General features: G+C 45.8%; 1 protein-coding gene across 1 annotated transcript in view; it reads right to left on the bottom strand.

The window, feature by feature from the left end:
• Nucleotides 1–14,250, bottom strand: part of MCC (MCC regulator of WNT signaling pathway) — a gene marked incomplete at its 5' end in the record, with an annotated part of 565,928 nt that extends 551,678 nt beyond the window's left edge. The window contains one exon of the mRNA XM_082243687.1: nt 14,078–14,250. Coding sequence (XP_082099813.1) covers nt 14,078–14,250 — 173 coding nt within the window. The remainder of the gene's footprint in view (nt 1–14,077) is intronic.
• Nucleotides 14,251–16,403: the final 2,153 nt, after the last annotated feature.

A 16,403-nucleotide genomic window follows, 5' to 3' on the forward strand; every position in this document is an offset into this window, starting at 1 on the left:
CAGAAGCTGTTTAGCAGGGGAATGCGGCGTCGCTCGGAAGTGACGAGCGGGGCCGGTGCCGTCGCATTGATTCCTGGGAGCGATGACGTTTAGCTCCCAGGAATCATCGCAGCGCAGGAGGTGACAGCGGAGCCGCAGCGCTGAGGGAGGAAGTACCCTGAAGTGAGTATTTACGATCGTCAATTACAAGGTGAGTTTTTTAAAAAAAAAAAAAACCTAACTATCCAATTCCTTTTCAGGTTATGCTGAACTAGCGGACGGGCACAAAAAAAAAAAAAATATCGATTTTGTGCCCGGAACTCCGCTTTAAGTACCGAAAGGCGGTATCTGTACTTTCCTATAGAAGAATTTTTTTCTCCTACTTCCACTTTTACTTCACTACATTTTTTCGATGATTTCAATACTTCTACTCTGATATTTTTTTTGTGTTGCATAGTTACTCGTTACAATTCTAAAAATTACCACTGCCAGATCAGTAGATGGCAGGTTTCATGAAGCTCAAAACATGTGTATTATCAGCGCATACGAAAATAAAAGCTACTTGCATTTGAAATAATAAAAAACAATATGATGTTCAAACTTTTGACTTCTTTCTTTAACCGCTTGCCGACCGCCACAAGTAGATTTACTGCAGCGGTCAGCCCCTCACAGGCAAAGTGACGTAAATATACGTCACTAGCCTGTGAGGCTCTGGGGAGCGAGCGCTCGCGCGTGTGACCAGCGGACCCGATGTCCGCCGCTCACTCTGCGATCGTCGGGGGAGAGGGAGAAAGGCAGGCAGCTTGTGTAAACAAGCTGCCTGTCATTCTCCCCTGTGTAGAAACACTGATCATACGGTTCTACTATGTAGGACCGTTGATCAGTGTAACTACAGCTCAACAGACAGCCAATCACAGTTAGAATCACGCCCCTAGGGACACACACAGCCCCTCCCTCTCAAATAAAGTTAACCCCTTCACTGCCAGTGTATTTTTACAGTAACAGTGCATATATATATATATATATATATATATATATATATATATATATATATATATATATATATATATATATATATATATATATATAGCACTGATTACTGTAGAAATGTCACTGGTAACCCCAAAAGTGTCAAAAATGTCAGTCAAGGGTCCGATCCGTCTGCTCCAATGTCGCAGTACCGCAAAAAAAAAAAACGCAGATCGCCGCCATTACGCGTTAAAAAAAAAAAAACCAACAAAAATGACAAAAATCTTTCCCTTTGTTAGTAAACGCAATAACTTTTGCGCAAACCAATCAAAATACACTTTTTGCGATTTTTTTTACCAAACATATGTAGCATAAAACAAATTGGCCGAAAATGTTAAAAAATTTTGATTTTTACTTTTTTTTGGGGGGGAATTTCATATAAAAAAAGTGAAAAATATTGTTATTTTTGCACAATTGACGCTCTTTTTTTGTTTATAGCGCGTGATCAAAAAAAAAAAAAGGCACAGGTGATCAAATACCACCAAAAGAAAGCTCTGTTTGTGGGAAAAAAAGGACGTCAAATTTGTTTAGGTACAGCGTCGCACGACTGCGCAATTGTCCGTTAAAGTCACGCAGTGCCGAATCGCAAAATACCCCCTGGTCAGGAAGGGGGTAAAATCTTCCAGGGCTTAAGTGGTTAATAACTACATAGCACAGTACTTGCACTTTTACTTTCAGTACTTGAGTAGCAAAATTAAAAAAAAAAAAAAACGACTTGCAATACTTAAAGCGGAGTTCCACCCAAAAGTGGAACTTCCGCTTTAGGGAGTCCTGACCCCCCGACATGCCACATTTGGCATGTCATTTTTTGGGGGGGGGAGCGGGTACCTAGTTTTGACAGGTACCCGCTCCCACTTCCGCTCGGAGCGCCGCGGCGCCCTGAGCGGAAGTTCTCCTCTCCCCCTCCCTCCCTGCAATCTTCTGGGACACGTCAGAGGTCCCAGAAGATTGCCGGCCAATCACGGCGCGCAGCGCGACTCGCGCATGCGCAGTGGGTACCCGGCTGTGAAGCCGCAAACTGTAACAGCCGGGTGCCCACAGCAGTGATGCCGGCGCCGAGGGAGAGGATCGAGGCTTCCGGCGGCCGCATCGCTGGACCGTTGGACAGGTGAGTAAATGGCTGGAACTCCGCTTTAAGTACAAAAAATGTTGAATACTTTAGTACTTCTACTCAAGTCACTTTTTGATCGAGCACTTGTACTTTTACTCAAGTATGGCTTTGAGTACTTTATACAACTCTGCTTAGGGAATGCAATGCAGTGCAGTGAGGAAAGCAAAGACCAGAACATTGGAGAGACATAATTACTTAACTCACTTTAGCCAGTGCTAGAAAAATACCAGGTATGAAAAAATACTACTACTCACCAACCTTCCTCATGAGACAGAGCTTGATGCTTGGCCCAGCACTGCACACAGGCAACAAATGCTATTACTGTAGAGATAAAGCAGCCACTAGAATTTGCTGTAGGGACACACTAATGATGAAGCGGCTAGGGATGGGTGGGGGGTACAAAGAAGGCCAGAGTCACAGTGCGAAGCCAAGAGAGACACAGGCATCCAATACACCACAAAGGGTTGGATGCATAAGATTCTAGTGGCAGCTGTTCCTCTAAAATAGAGTGAAGACGGAAATCAAATTAGTTGGTAATTAGAAGTATTACAACTGTATTTTAAAATAGCATGCTTGTGTAACCTTTTTTTCTCAACAAGAGTCAATGCACAGCTCCAGTTGCCCCAGTCCCCTCCCCCCAAAGTCTATAAAACCATTTTCTATTTCTCTTGGATTAATGCCCATGGAGGGCAAGTCCTTGGAAGGAAGGAAGTTGTTCAGATGGAAAAACAGCACTATCCAGTGGCAGATAAGACTTACTACAGGGGCAGTGCTGGAGAAATGAGGAGTACTTATTTACATTTTTGGGGACTGATTTCCTTATACTGCAATCAGGCTTTAGCTGTATTACACTATATTGTTTCCAGCTTCTTACTTAGTATGGTCTATCTACGCTGCCCGCAAACAGCACAAGGTTTGTCGATTCTTCCTAACCTAATAGTTTACATTTCCTGTTAAAAAGCGTAAGTAATGCAAGAAGGGGAATTCACCAAGGCTGGAGAAGCTGTGCATAGCAACCAATCAGATTCTTGCTTTTATTTTCAAACCCAAAAGTATTAATAAAGGCTATATTTTTACCTTAAAAGTAGAACTTTATACCTAAAGTAAATGTTCTGCTCATTCTCCTCCTCCTCCATTACTGGCAGTTTATTTCCTTTTCTGGGAGACCAGTACTCACTTCCACAAATATCCTCTAGGTGAGAAGCGAGAAAGTTCAAACTCCCCCCACAGCCTCCTGGAACATGTGACTAGTCCCAGGAGGCTGCAGGACCAGTGTGAAAGTGCAGCGCGGAGCTGGTTGTGAAAAATGAGGAAGCAACAGCTAGCTTCCCACAGTCATGATTGTGGTGCCGGGGATCAAAAGACCAGCGAAAAACGAGTCCGGGTGAATCCAGCACTAGACTCCTAGGCTGGCAAGTGTCTTTTTATTAAAAGTCGGCAGCTACAGTATTTGTAGCTGTTGACTTTAAAATTTAACAAATGCCATAGATTAATGCTGTAAATGCAACAGTAAAGCCCCGTACACATGTACCGATTGTCGGCCGATTGTAGGCTTGTTAGTATGATGCTTCCGAAAGCCAACAGCGCATTTTCGGCCGAACAGAATCTGTCGTGCAGGCATTAACATTTTTGTTGGCCAACACCAGAACGGCCAATTGTTCGCCAGTCAGTACAGATTTCGGCCGACAGACAGCAGATTAGCAAGACTGGGCATGCTCAGAAAAGAAAAGAGACAAGGAAAGTTAGCCATCACTTCTGCAGTCGGCTGTTGTTGGCCGACAAAATTCATGTGCAGTCTTTTGAAGTTTTCAACAGACACGACAGCCCTGGACAAAAGACGGCCGATCGTTCGGCCGACGATCAGTACGTGTGTACGGGGCGTTAAAGTAAAAAATGTCCCAGTACTTTTAATCACTCCTTGAATTTCCCAATTCCTCAAAAGACATTGAGGGCAGCTAAGTGATAGGCTCCTGCTGCCATCACGCAAACCGCTAGTAGGAGCGTGTAGGAGTGTGGTTTGTTTGCATCATATGCGTCTTTGGACACACAAAACTCAGCTTGGGCCAGGAGCACACACAGGTCATCCTTAGCAAACGGTTAGCTAGAGAGACATCTGCAAAAGTGGAGACAGGGTGATGCTAAGCCTCCAAGACTGACAAAGAACAAAAGCCTATGAATGAAAGCATAGCAGGGAATTTAGCATGACAGATTGTTACAGGCTGCTGGCATCAGGTTGTATGCTGCACCTTTGCATCCATAACAACCCATTTCTTACACCACATGTGTCAAACAAGACCGGCGGGCTGAATCGGGAACTCCCCTCCGGGTCATTTCATCTCCCTCATCTCTGCCCCAACCTTGCCTCAGCAGACAGAAAGAGAGAACAGAACTCCTCTGCCGGGTCATGTGCAGCCACAGAGAGGCTTATCTCTGCCGCCACCAACCCCAACCCCCACCACCACCACTTAGCTGTTGAAAATGGATCAAATGTTTGTAAACACTACCAGTGTTTACGATGATTGGTTTAAAGAGATCACAAGGTAGAGAGCCTATCTTCTAGCTCTGTGCATTGTAGCTGTGACAGGTTAGGTCACAGCCACTCATGGGCGCAACAGCTGTATGAATGTTCTTTCAGAAGTGCCATTTATAACATTTATAAACAGACATAAAGGGTCCAGATCAACACCCCCACCACCCCCAGGGGTTTATTTACAAAGCTGTAGAGTGGAGGTGGTTAGGAATGCATCACACTTCTCCCGAAACAGTGTCCAGGTGTACGCAACAATGGAAGGGGGCTCCAGCACCAGGCCAACCCTTGCTTAGTAAAAACTGGACCCCAATAACAAGGGACACTTGCACAGCTACACATTTGCCAGATAGTGGTCCCAACCTTAAAACTGAACTAAACCCTCCTATCATTTTCAGCCCAGAAGGCTGCCATCTTAATAGGTTTGATCTTCAACTGCCATGACGCTGCACATCTGATCAGTTATGACACCACAGTCACTTGATGGTTTGGCACAACCAATTTGACAGTTACATTCCTGGAACGTGCCAGGAATGCAACAGTTTTTTTAAAGTGTTAAATCGATGGGTTTAGTTCCGCTTTAATTCTGCACACTTGGGCCACTAACCAGGAGAATAGAAGGGCCAATTCACAACCCAGCACTGTGAACTGCAATGCAAGAGTTGTTTAAATCACTGTGTGTCAATACATTTCTCAAAACTCAGGGCAAAGCACTGATATAATGTAATGTTCCAGCGAGAAATATAGGACATACATACATAATATACATACATACTATATAATATTACAATTTCAAATCCATATCCCAGTTTTTTTTTCATTTAGACAGATATTCCTAGATAGCATATCAAAAGTGTAACCTTTGGGCCTCTTGCACACTGGACGTTTTGGTATCTCTCCTAGACTCCTTTCCTCCTGGCAGCAGTGTTATGGCAGAATAAATGCTTGATTATTGTAAACGCATTTAATGCGTTTAGGCATGTCAAGCACTTGGGCATTTATTTTTTTTCTGGTCATTGAAATTATTTAATGCTCAATTGCTAAAGACACCTATCAGCCCCCGTTCACACTGGGGCGACCTGTGTGACCTGTGAACTGGTCGCCTGACAGGTCGCCTTCCATAGAGAAGCTGCGGACCCATTCTAATAGGAGCGACACAAGTCGCTCCGACTTAGAAAAAGGGTCCGGAGCTTCTTTGGGGCGACCCGGAGCGACCTGCATAGACTTCAATGTTATGAAGTCCGTGCCGGCCGCTCCGAGGTCGCGGGGCGAACAGCGAGCCGCGACCTATGAGGTCGCCCAGCAAAGTAGCGTCGCCCCAGTGTGAATGGGGCCTTATTCACACGTGTTTATAAACATTAAGTCTTTTTTCTGCCAAAGCGCTGCTACTCCTGGATGTACTGGTAGTGTTTATTGGTCTCTAAACGCCTTTGTAGGCGTGGACACATAGACGAACAAGCAGAGGCTTTTAGAGGCAGAAAAAAAAAATCCAGAATATCATAATAGCCACAGTAAAAACACCCAGTTGTGCCTTAAAAGGTTACTAAACCCACAATAGTAAAATCAGTCTGTATATGCAGTAAAGCATGCTTCTTATACTCACTGTGTAACCCAAGGGGTTAATCTCTACATTGTGTAAAAAGGCTGTTTGATCCTGTCTCCTCCCTTTCTTCCATTGTCCTCAATTTATCTGCCGGTAGTACATACTTTTTGGAAGCACTCTGCAAGTGCTATGTTTGGAGTGCATTGCTGCAGTTTTTTTTTTCTGTGAAGGTCATTAACATTTAACAATGGGACAGGCAGACTTAACACAATACACATGCCACCTCAATAGATAGACAATAGGACAAGACTGCCAATGACAGTCTGTCTGTCTCCTACATTGAAGTACATGGAATTGTATTGCTATGATTTTTAGGTGTCACAGATTTCATGACAACATGCATGTGATCGGCACAGGGCCAATCAACACTGTCCAGACAGAGGGTCAGAGGTCCTGCAGCCTCATAGGACAGTCAGTAGAATGAAAACTCCTCCTACAAGCTTTAACCAGACACTGATAAAAAGTCACAAGACTGCTATATACTGCTGATGAGAAAAGGTATTTAGCAGTTTTTACCTACTAAAATTATTGCATTTCCATGTTCTGTGTACTGTGAGAGACCAGATATAGTGAATGCACGGTCCTGGGTTTAGTAACACTTTACATTTCTATGTAAAGTACACAATTTATCAAAAAGACACAGACAATACAATGTAGCAAACAAACATTTAACCTCACTAAAAAAAATACACAGCTGATCCAGCACCTGAGGCCCCATTCATACCAGAACACAGTTCAGGAAACCCATGTTCTGAGCACATTTCCAGCACCGCATTCAAAAACGCACTGCAGATTCAATCTGTGGCCAGTGTCAATGGTAATGATACCCCAAATGCAGGTTGCAAACGCAGTGCGTTTCCAAAACTAGTGCATGCGTTACTTTTGTATGGTGCAGAAGTGTGCAGCACATTCCTGTGAGATTCCTAGTGTGGACTGGCCCTCAAAGTAGATCTTTACCCTGAGAGGATATATTTCTCCTCCCGAATACGCAAATAGCTTTTTTTTTTTCTTTAAAGAAAATAGTTATTGTCCCATCCCCCATACACATCACTCGCCTAGGCAAATGATGTGCACTGTGCTACCTGTGCCTCCTGGGATATACATGTCACATATCCTTGGTGGCACAGTCCTCAATTCAAAATAGAGCTCAGTGGCACATCGTGTGGCACGCAGGCTGAATCCAAATGAGCAGGCAGCCTCCTGATGACATCACACAAGAAGATGGCGGTGTGGGACCTGAGTGGTGGCGGAAGGGAGGAGCATCTCAGCAGGACAACACTGGATATACTAGGTGGGTGAGTATCTTAAGGCCTCATGCAGGTTATCAAAAAGCCAGTAAAAAGCTATAGCCTTAGGAGTTTTTCAGCGGTAGCGTTATTTTAGCAGAACTATACTCCCACAAAACCTTATAGCTCAAACATAAACGTCAAATGGCTACATTTTTTTAGCGTTTTTTTACAGATTTTATCAGAGTTAGAGTGTTTTTAAAGCTGAAAAACTCCTCTTTAAAACCCACTAGTTCTGGCGGTTTTTCCAGCCAGAAAACTGCTGCTAACAGCCTGTATGTACATGGACACATAGGATGACACATAGGATAACATGCTGGGGAGTTTACTGCTTGTAGAAACAAACGTCTGAAGCCAAATACAGCAGCTGTAAAAAGGTCCAGTTTGCATGAGGCCTTAGAAGAATCTGCAACACGCTAGCAGGGGTAAAAGAGGGGTGAAGATCAACTTTAGCCTGGGTTCAGATAGGAATCACACTGCATTCCTTTTCAAAATCACATGTGATTGTTTGCAGTGCGATTTGAGCCCATTCATTTTGTCAAGGTGGATGGATTATCTAATGCCCCGTACACACGTACCGATTGTCGGCCGTCAATATTCGTCCGACGACCGATCGGCCGATTGTAGGCTTGTTCGTATGATGCTTCTGACAGCGCATTTTCGGCCGAACAGAATCTGTCGTGCAAGCATTAAAATTTTTGTTGGCCAACACCAGAACGGCCGATTGTTCGCCAGTCAGTACAGAATTCGGCCGACAATCAGGAGATTTGCAAGACTGGGCATGCTCAGAAAAGAAGACAAGGAAAGTTAACCATCACATGACATCACTTCTGCAGTCGGCTGTTGTTGGCCGACAAAATTCGTGTGCAGTCTTTTGTAGTTTTCAACAGACACGACAGCCCTGGACAAAAGACGGCCGATCGTTCGGCCGACGATCGGTACGTGTGTACGGGGCTTAAGCAAAGGAGAAGTGTTCACTAACACAGATTTAGAGAGATTTGTGAACAATATTTGAGAGAAATAGGCATTATGTCTACATAGAAAAAGTCTTAGATCTTTGAGTTCAGCTCATGAAAAATGGAGGCAAAAACAAAAATGTTGGCTTAATAAATGTTGTTCATTGTATATCCCAGCATAGGCTGTATTCAACAACTGACAGGGTCTATAACCCCCCCCCCCCCCGCCCCCCGCCCCATTATTCTATGCAACTAGCAATTTCAGGAGGGGAAGTCAACAAAGATTTGTAAAAATTCAAAATACACAAATATAAGGCAGGTGTGTTCTTCCTTAAAGTGCTACTAAAGCTACTAAAGCCAGGACGCCCCATTCACTATATCTGGCCTCCCACAGAACATGGAAGTGCAATTATTTTAGTAAATATAAACTGATATAAAAAAAATTAAAAAGGAATTTATGAGCAGTATACAGCAGTTAGAACAATCTTGTGACTTGTTTCAGTGACTGCTGATAGCTTGTAGGAGGAGTTTTCATTTCTCCCACAAATGTCCTATCAGGCTTCAAGACCCCCTAACCCTCTGTCTGGAAAGTGCTGATTGGCCCTATGCTGATCACTTGCACCCTCCAAACAAAAAAATAAAAAAAAAATCGCTCTCTGTGCAGCCTGACTACATAGACTGTAAATATTAGGGTTTTTTTTTGGGAGTCTGTGGAAGAAGGAGATAATCGAACACCCTTTTTACACAATGCAGAGGATTAACCCAAACAGGAAATGTTCTCTCCAGCAATAGAGACCATACAGAGCATGTGCAGCCAGACTACTCTGAGTGTGTCTTATCTGGACTTGTCCAGAGTGAACATGCAGGAGGTGGAGGATCTGTGCATAGAGGATCACACAGCCTTTTTACACAATAAGGAGAAAGACACAAGCTCCTTAGCATGTAAAAAACTTTAATCAAACACAATAAAATTACTACTCACAAAAAGGTGGGCATATAATGGGCATGTAGCGCTAATAGATGGTCATCGACAACACAGTCCTGGGGGTCCCCGATGGCGGTGTTAGCGTTATTTCTGTGGTCCAGGACTGCCTCTGTGGCTTCCCCTGCTCCCCACGCCGTGGTACACAAAATCCCATTGTCGGGCTGACTGACGTCACTTACGGGTTGTGATGTCCAGACGTAAAGCAACGCGGTTGCGGAGCATGTGCTCCTTCTTCAGGCCTTCCATCGGGGACCCCCAGGACTTTGATGTCGATGGCCATCTATTAGTGCTACATGCCCCTACCTTTGTGAGTAGTAATTTTATTGTGCTTGATTTAAGTTTTTTACATGCTGCACTTAGAAGGCGCTCATGTCTTTCTCCCTGTTCTTCTCCAGAGCTACTTCTCTCTCTCACACCAACTGCAACTACAGTCAGCAATTTAAATGTATGGACTCCTTTCATGGACTTTTAACTTCCCTCTGTTCAGCACCGATGATTGTGGCCTGTAGAGACTTTTGGGTTAACACAGTGAACCCTCACTTGCGCCAATATTATAGGTTTTTTTTTGTCTTTTTACACAATGCAGAGGAATAATCACTTAAAGTGGTACTATACTCTGCTTTTTAATTTTTACCTATAGGTAAGCCTATAATAAAGCTTACCTGTAGGTAAAATTAATATCTCCCAAACCTGAACGGTTTAGGAGATCTTCGCCCTGCACGCAGCCGCTGACACCAGCGGCGCATGCGCTCTGAAGGTCCGGCGAACCTTCAGAGATCCGTGCCGGAAAATGAACTCCCGTGCGCATGCGCGGGAGTGATGTCATTGCGGCTCCGGCCACTCACATCGCCGGAGCCGCCGAACTCTGAAGAGACGACGAGGGAAGATGTCAGCTGCCTCAGCAGTGTCCGGGCGACCTTGTCATGGTTTCTTTCTAAGGTAAGTATTTCATAATAGACAAATTGCATACTAGCTCATTATGCCTTTGTCCTGCCGGGTTTGGTTGTTTTTTTTGTTTGCGGATACAACCGCTTTAAGTTACACAGCGAGTACAACAAGCATGCTATTCTGCATCTACAGATAGATTTTACTGTTATGGATTTAGGAACACTTTTAGACCTCATGCACACAGGGCATTTGAAAAAACGAGCTGCAAAGCCAGTTCTGACACCAGGAAAAAGCGGCTATAAAAACGCACTTTTAGAAGCGTTTTGTATTGGAGGTAATGCACATTTTAGCCACGTTTTAGCAGCTTCTCTGCCCTCTTCTATTTTCCAACCTCAAATCCAACTACTACAGCTTAAAAACGTCTGACCTGGCCTAACGCTGTATGCGGCCTAAGGCCCCTTTCACACGTCCATTACCACGGCGGCGCCGACGGACTCAGTTTTTCTCAGCGGGGATCGATCTGCTGATCCCCGCTGAGCAGGCGGATGACATCTCTGTCTTCGCTCTGTGTGCGGAGATGGAGGTGTCAGATCCCTGCTGTCCTTTATGAGGGAATCGGATGAGAACGGACCATCTGTCTGTTCTCATCCGATCTGCCAGATGGATGGAAAATAGGGTTTCCATCCATGGGCATCCGCAGGTAGGCGCAAGGGGGGGGCAAATGCCTCCCCCCCACTGGAATCTCAACTTCCCCTTTCAAGTGGTTGTTAAGCCACTCTATACCATCCTGTCTGGTCTGTTTAATAATCATGTGTGTCTGTGTATGTGTTTTAAAAAAAAAAATAAGTCATTCTTTACCAGTTTCCAGAGGGCTGAGCACCGCTCACGTGACCCGTTAGCTCTCTCCTCTCCCTGTCTGACAGCTGCCTGCAGTGGGCGGGGCCAAGGATTCCTCACTGATGTCAGTTGGGAGGGGAGGAGGAGAGAGGTGACGGGTCACGTGAGCGAGGAATGGCGCTCTGAAAACTTGTAAAGAATGGCTTATTTTTATAAAACACAGACACAGGGGCACACAGGATTATTAAACAGACTGTAGACAGAATATGAAACTTTAAGGCTACATTCACACCTGAGCGTAGCGTTTTTCGCGCGTTTTTTACCGCGATTTTACCGCGATTTTTGCGGCGTTTTTTACCGCGATTTTTGCCGCGATTTTTGTGCAGGCGTTTTTAGATTGAATAGAGATCAATGGAAAACGCCTGTAATCTGCCCAAAAAGAAGCTCATGTACTTTTTTGAGCGTTGGGCGTTTTGTATACAGCTTCAAAACGCTCAGATGTGAACAGGGGCCATTGAAATGAATAGGATTTGTCTTGTTGGGCGTTTTGAGAGCTGATCCTAGAGCAGAAAAACGCCCCAAAACACCCCAAAACGCCTACATGTGAACGGAGCCTTAATTAAACTACAGCAGCAGGAGGGGAAGGGGGACGGGCACTGACACAGGAGCAGACAGGCAGGGAGAGAGGGGGGAGAGAGGACAGTTGGCACAGACTGACCACAGTATCGGGGCCCAGCAGCCATGGTATACTGTGATCAGTTTACAGAGGTGAGGACATAGCCAGGCAGGATCAGCCTGGTATTTTAGGTGATAGAAAGGGGACAAATTAAACAGCAAAGCACTGTGCTGTATAACATGATTTAAGGGAACAGAATCAATTTTTTTTTAGGTTAACAAATGCTTTAAAAACAAATGCTGCTGTTTGCTTTAAAAATACTCAAAATAAGTATAATGACTAAGCCCCTCCCCTTCATGAAATTGTTGAAAAGGGGCGGAGCATGGGTGACCTTAAAATGATGCCCCCCCACTGAAAAGAGTTCTGCGGACGCCCATGTTTCCATCCATCCGGATTTGATGGACTGGATCGAATGTCAGCGGACATGTCTCCTCTGACATCCGCTGGCCCATAGAGATGCATGGGGAATCCGTTCAGATCTGCCAGAAAAACTGACAGGCGGATCTGAACCGACTGTATGTGTGAAAGGGACCTTATGCGTTTTTACAGCTGAACGCTGCTGCTCCAGAACGCACTGGCCCTGGTTTTTTTTACAGCTTAAAAAACGCCTATGCCACTTAAAGTTCACGAGGCCCAAATCTTGGCAAGCTTTCTGTATTTCTTCTCTATCTGTGCAATATACCCTTCCTGTAATAAAGACCAGTCAGTGCTGCTTGCTCTCCCTGTGCAGGGTGACTGGTCTGGTCTCCGCCCTCTCCTGTAGCTTCTATAAGCAGCCTGTAGTGGGTGGAGACTGCAAGGCCCCTCCCACACCTCTGCTCTATGCACAGCACAGTAATGAGGTCACTGCCACTTTGACTAGGTAATATCTGGGTTTGAAAAGATGTACGGTTGATTTTTATATTTTGTGCCTATTGAGGAATAAAGAAGAATTAAAGTTTTGTGTGTCTGCAGTTCTTCTTTAACCACTTGCCGACCAGTCAAGTTGACTGTACTGCGGCAAAGTGGCTCATTCCCATCCAGCGACGTAGACCTACGTCACTGGACTCCTCCCCTTGTTTTCAGTCACAGTGGGAGTCGGGCCAGGGGAGGTGATCACTGCCGCTCTTCCCCAATCGTGGGGGAATCGAGTCTGGAGATCCGCCCGCTTGTGTAAACAAAGCGGGCGGATCTCCTAAGTGACAAACAGTGACAGACTGCAGGGTTCAGCATAGCTGAACCTGCGATCTGTCCCTGTGTCACTCAGTCACCCCCCCCCCCCCCATGTCAGTAAGCACCAGGCATACATTAACCCCTCCCTCTCCAATAAAATTAACCCCTTCCCTGCCAGTGTCATTTTTACAGTAACAGTGCATATGTATAGCACTGATTACTGCAGTAATGTCACTGGTACCCCCAAAAGTGTCAAAAATGTCAGTCAAGGGTCCGATCTGTCCGCCGCAATGTCGCAGTCCCGCAAAAAATAAAATCGCAGATCGCCACCATTACTCGTTGATAAACAAACCACCAAAAATGACAGAAATCTTTCCCTTAGTTAGTAAAAGCAATAACTTTTGCGCAAACCAATCAAAATACGCTTATTGTGATTTTTTTTTTACCAAACATAGGTAGCAGAAAACAAATTGGCCAAAAATTGAAAAAACATTTTAGATTTTTACATTTTTTGGGGGGGGGGGGAATTTCATATAAAAAAAAATGTGAAAAATATTATTTTTTTAAAATGTACGCTCTTTTTTTGTTTATAGCGCAAAAAGTAAAATCGCACAGGTGATCAAATATCACCAAAAGAAAGCTCTGTTTGTGGGAAAAAAACGAAGTAAATGTCGTTTGGGTGAGGCGTCGCACGACCGCGCAATTGTCAGTTAAAGTCGCACCGTGCCGAATCGCAAAAAGTGGCCTGGACGTAAGACAGCAAAATCCTCCGGTGGTAAAGTGGTTAACCTTATAAAGTGTGACAGGCATCCACCAATCAGTGACCCCATGCAGAGAAGCAACAGCTGGAAGCCTCCCCATCATCAGCTGTCAGTCCCTTCTCTCCCCAATCTACCTCCATGCAGGTAGGTGGCTGAGCCTTGCAGAGGGCTCATCCCTTCCCATGTTCCATGGCCTGCCCCCTGTGTGGTGTCCTGGCCCCCCCTTGCAGAGAACTATTAGTCAGTAACTTGGAAAGTTGTGTTCTCCATGCAGGGAGCCGTGTTACCTGCTGATATATCCGTCCCCGTCCCCATCACACGTCTGGAATAGGCGCCTCATCCTCTCCTCCTCCCCCGTACTGGACGTGTCGCTGCTCCCGCTACAGCTGCTACTCCCGTTCACTTCTACAGCGGCCGCCATAGTACACGGCGGGGCGGCCAGAGACTGCCCACTCTGCATAGATACACAGCCGCCAGCTGCGGACACATCAAGCGGAGCCCCGCCCACACCTCCTCCGGACCACGCCCTCCCACCTACCCCGCCTCCTCCGCTCTGCATTCCCTCCGCTGGCGCTGCAGCTGGCCACATAGCTCGGCCGGGGAGCTGACACTTCATCACACTTCTGACCGGAAGTGCGGGTTTATTACCTGTACAGGGGAGAGTAATGTGTCCATGTTCAGCCCCCATTCACACTGTGCAGCACATCGCTCAGTCACACAGGTTTTGCGAGTTGTCGCGCTTCAGAGGCCACATTCACACCTAGCGAGTCCTGAACGCACCTTAACGCCCATTCACACTTGGCGTTTTCAGGACACGCGACAAAGCGCACAGGAAACACACATTTTTCCGTGTGGTAACCACTTTATTACCAGGCTATAGCCCAAAGATGGCTTCAGCACCGATCTCTCCTTCTCCAGAACCCCTTGGGTACGCATCAGACACGCACTGTGATCACAGTAAAGGGCCAATCATAGCGGCCCTTTACCATGTGATCAGCTGTTTCCAATCACAGATGATCAGATGTAAATAAACTTGCCGGTTATCGCCATTTCCTTCCTAATGGCCGGAATACACGATAAGAAAATCGGCCGAAATTTTCCCTTCAGCGAACGATCGGCCGATATTCTACTCATTAATGCCCAGCCATCAATGAGCGATATCGATATTGTGAACGGAAAATACCGTTTGAAAAAAACTAAAAATTCTGTCGTCTCGTTTGCGAATGAATGATATTCTCTACATTGGTGTTAAGGTCGTTCATTTGAAATCTGTAGAACATCATCACGCTGAACACTGTTTCGATGGTCGGCGGTCAACATTCGGGCGATATTCGGCCCGTGTATGTTGGCAACGTTTTCGACCAACGAACACTTTTTCACAAGTAGGTGGTCGAATGATCGGGCAATATTCTACTCGTGTATTCTGGCCATTAGACACTGTCATACTGTGAGGAGAGGAGAGCCAGTAACCAGCAAGTCTGACAGGGGACGTTTACACCCATCACCAGTGCCCTGATTATCAGGGAAAACCCCATCAGTCTATAAGTGCCGCCTATCAGTGCAGCCTATCAGTGCCGCCTATCAGTGCAGCCTACCAGTGCCACCTATCAGTGCAGCCTACCAGTGCCGCCTATCAGTGCAGCCTACCAGTGCCGCCCTATCAGTGCAGCCTACCAGGCCACCTATCAGTGCAGCCTACCAGTGCAGCCTACCAGTGCCGCCCTATCAGAGCAGCCTACCAGTGCTGCCCTATCAGTGCTGCCTTTCAGTGCAGCCTATCTGTGCTGCATATCAGTGCCGCCTAACAGTGCAGCCTACCAGTGCCATCTATCAGTGCCGCCCTATCAGTGCAGCCTACCAGTGCCGCCCTATCAGTGCAGCCTATCAGCCTAAAGCAGTGCACAGCCATTCATGTCAATGGCACCTGGGCTGCCTGGGGGAAGAAAATACATCAGTAGCTATGTTGAAGGGGCTCGGCCTGTGTGCAAGATCATTAAAGACCCAATCACACTAGGAACTAAATGTGAATCGCACAAGATCATGCTGCAGGCAGATTCTGTGCAGTGTGATTTCAGCTCATTCATTAACTTTGCACTGCCACCCAATGCAGATGGCAAGGGCAGTGTGATTTGAATGCAGTGTGGGAAACAAGCACAGCACAAGTTTTCCTCATGGCATTCTAGTGTGAACGGGCCCCTAATTTGGTGATTTTCCATGTAATTCCTGTGTATATGGGGTCTAGATTCCTCCCTGCCCACCATAGTCGTGCGCACCCTAATCACCTAGGGCACATTAGCATTATCGCTCTGTTTGCCAGTGAGGAGATGGGAAAGATCTCCCTCGGACCTGCTCTGCCATAAGAGAAGTGCCACACACTTCTATTTCACTTTGCCAGCAGGGAGAGTAATGTACCGGGGGCCATATACATGTAGGCAAACACATGCATGTGTATTTAAACTTTGGGGTGCACACCCTAATGCAATAGGATGCATGGAATAACCTTACTGCAGAAGTGGTAGCTGCAAATACAGTGAAGGAGTTTAAGCATGCATGGGATAGGCATAAGGCTATCCTTCATATAAGATAGGGCCAGGGACTATTCATAGGATTCAG

This window comes from Pelophylax lessonae (assembly GCF_965119305.1).
Source record: "Pelophylax lessonae genome assembly, chromosome: 1".
Classification (NCBI taxonomy): Eukaryota; Metazoa; Chordata; class Amphibia; order Anura; family Ranidae; genus Pelophylax; species Pelophylax lessonae.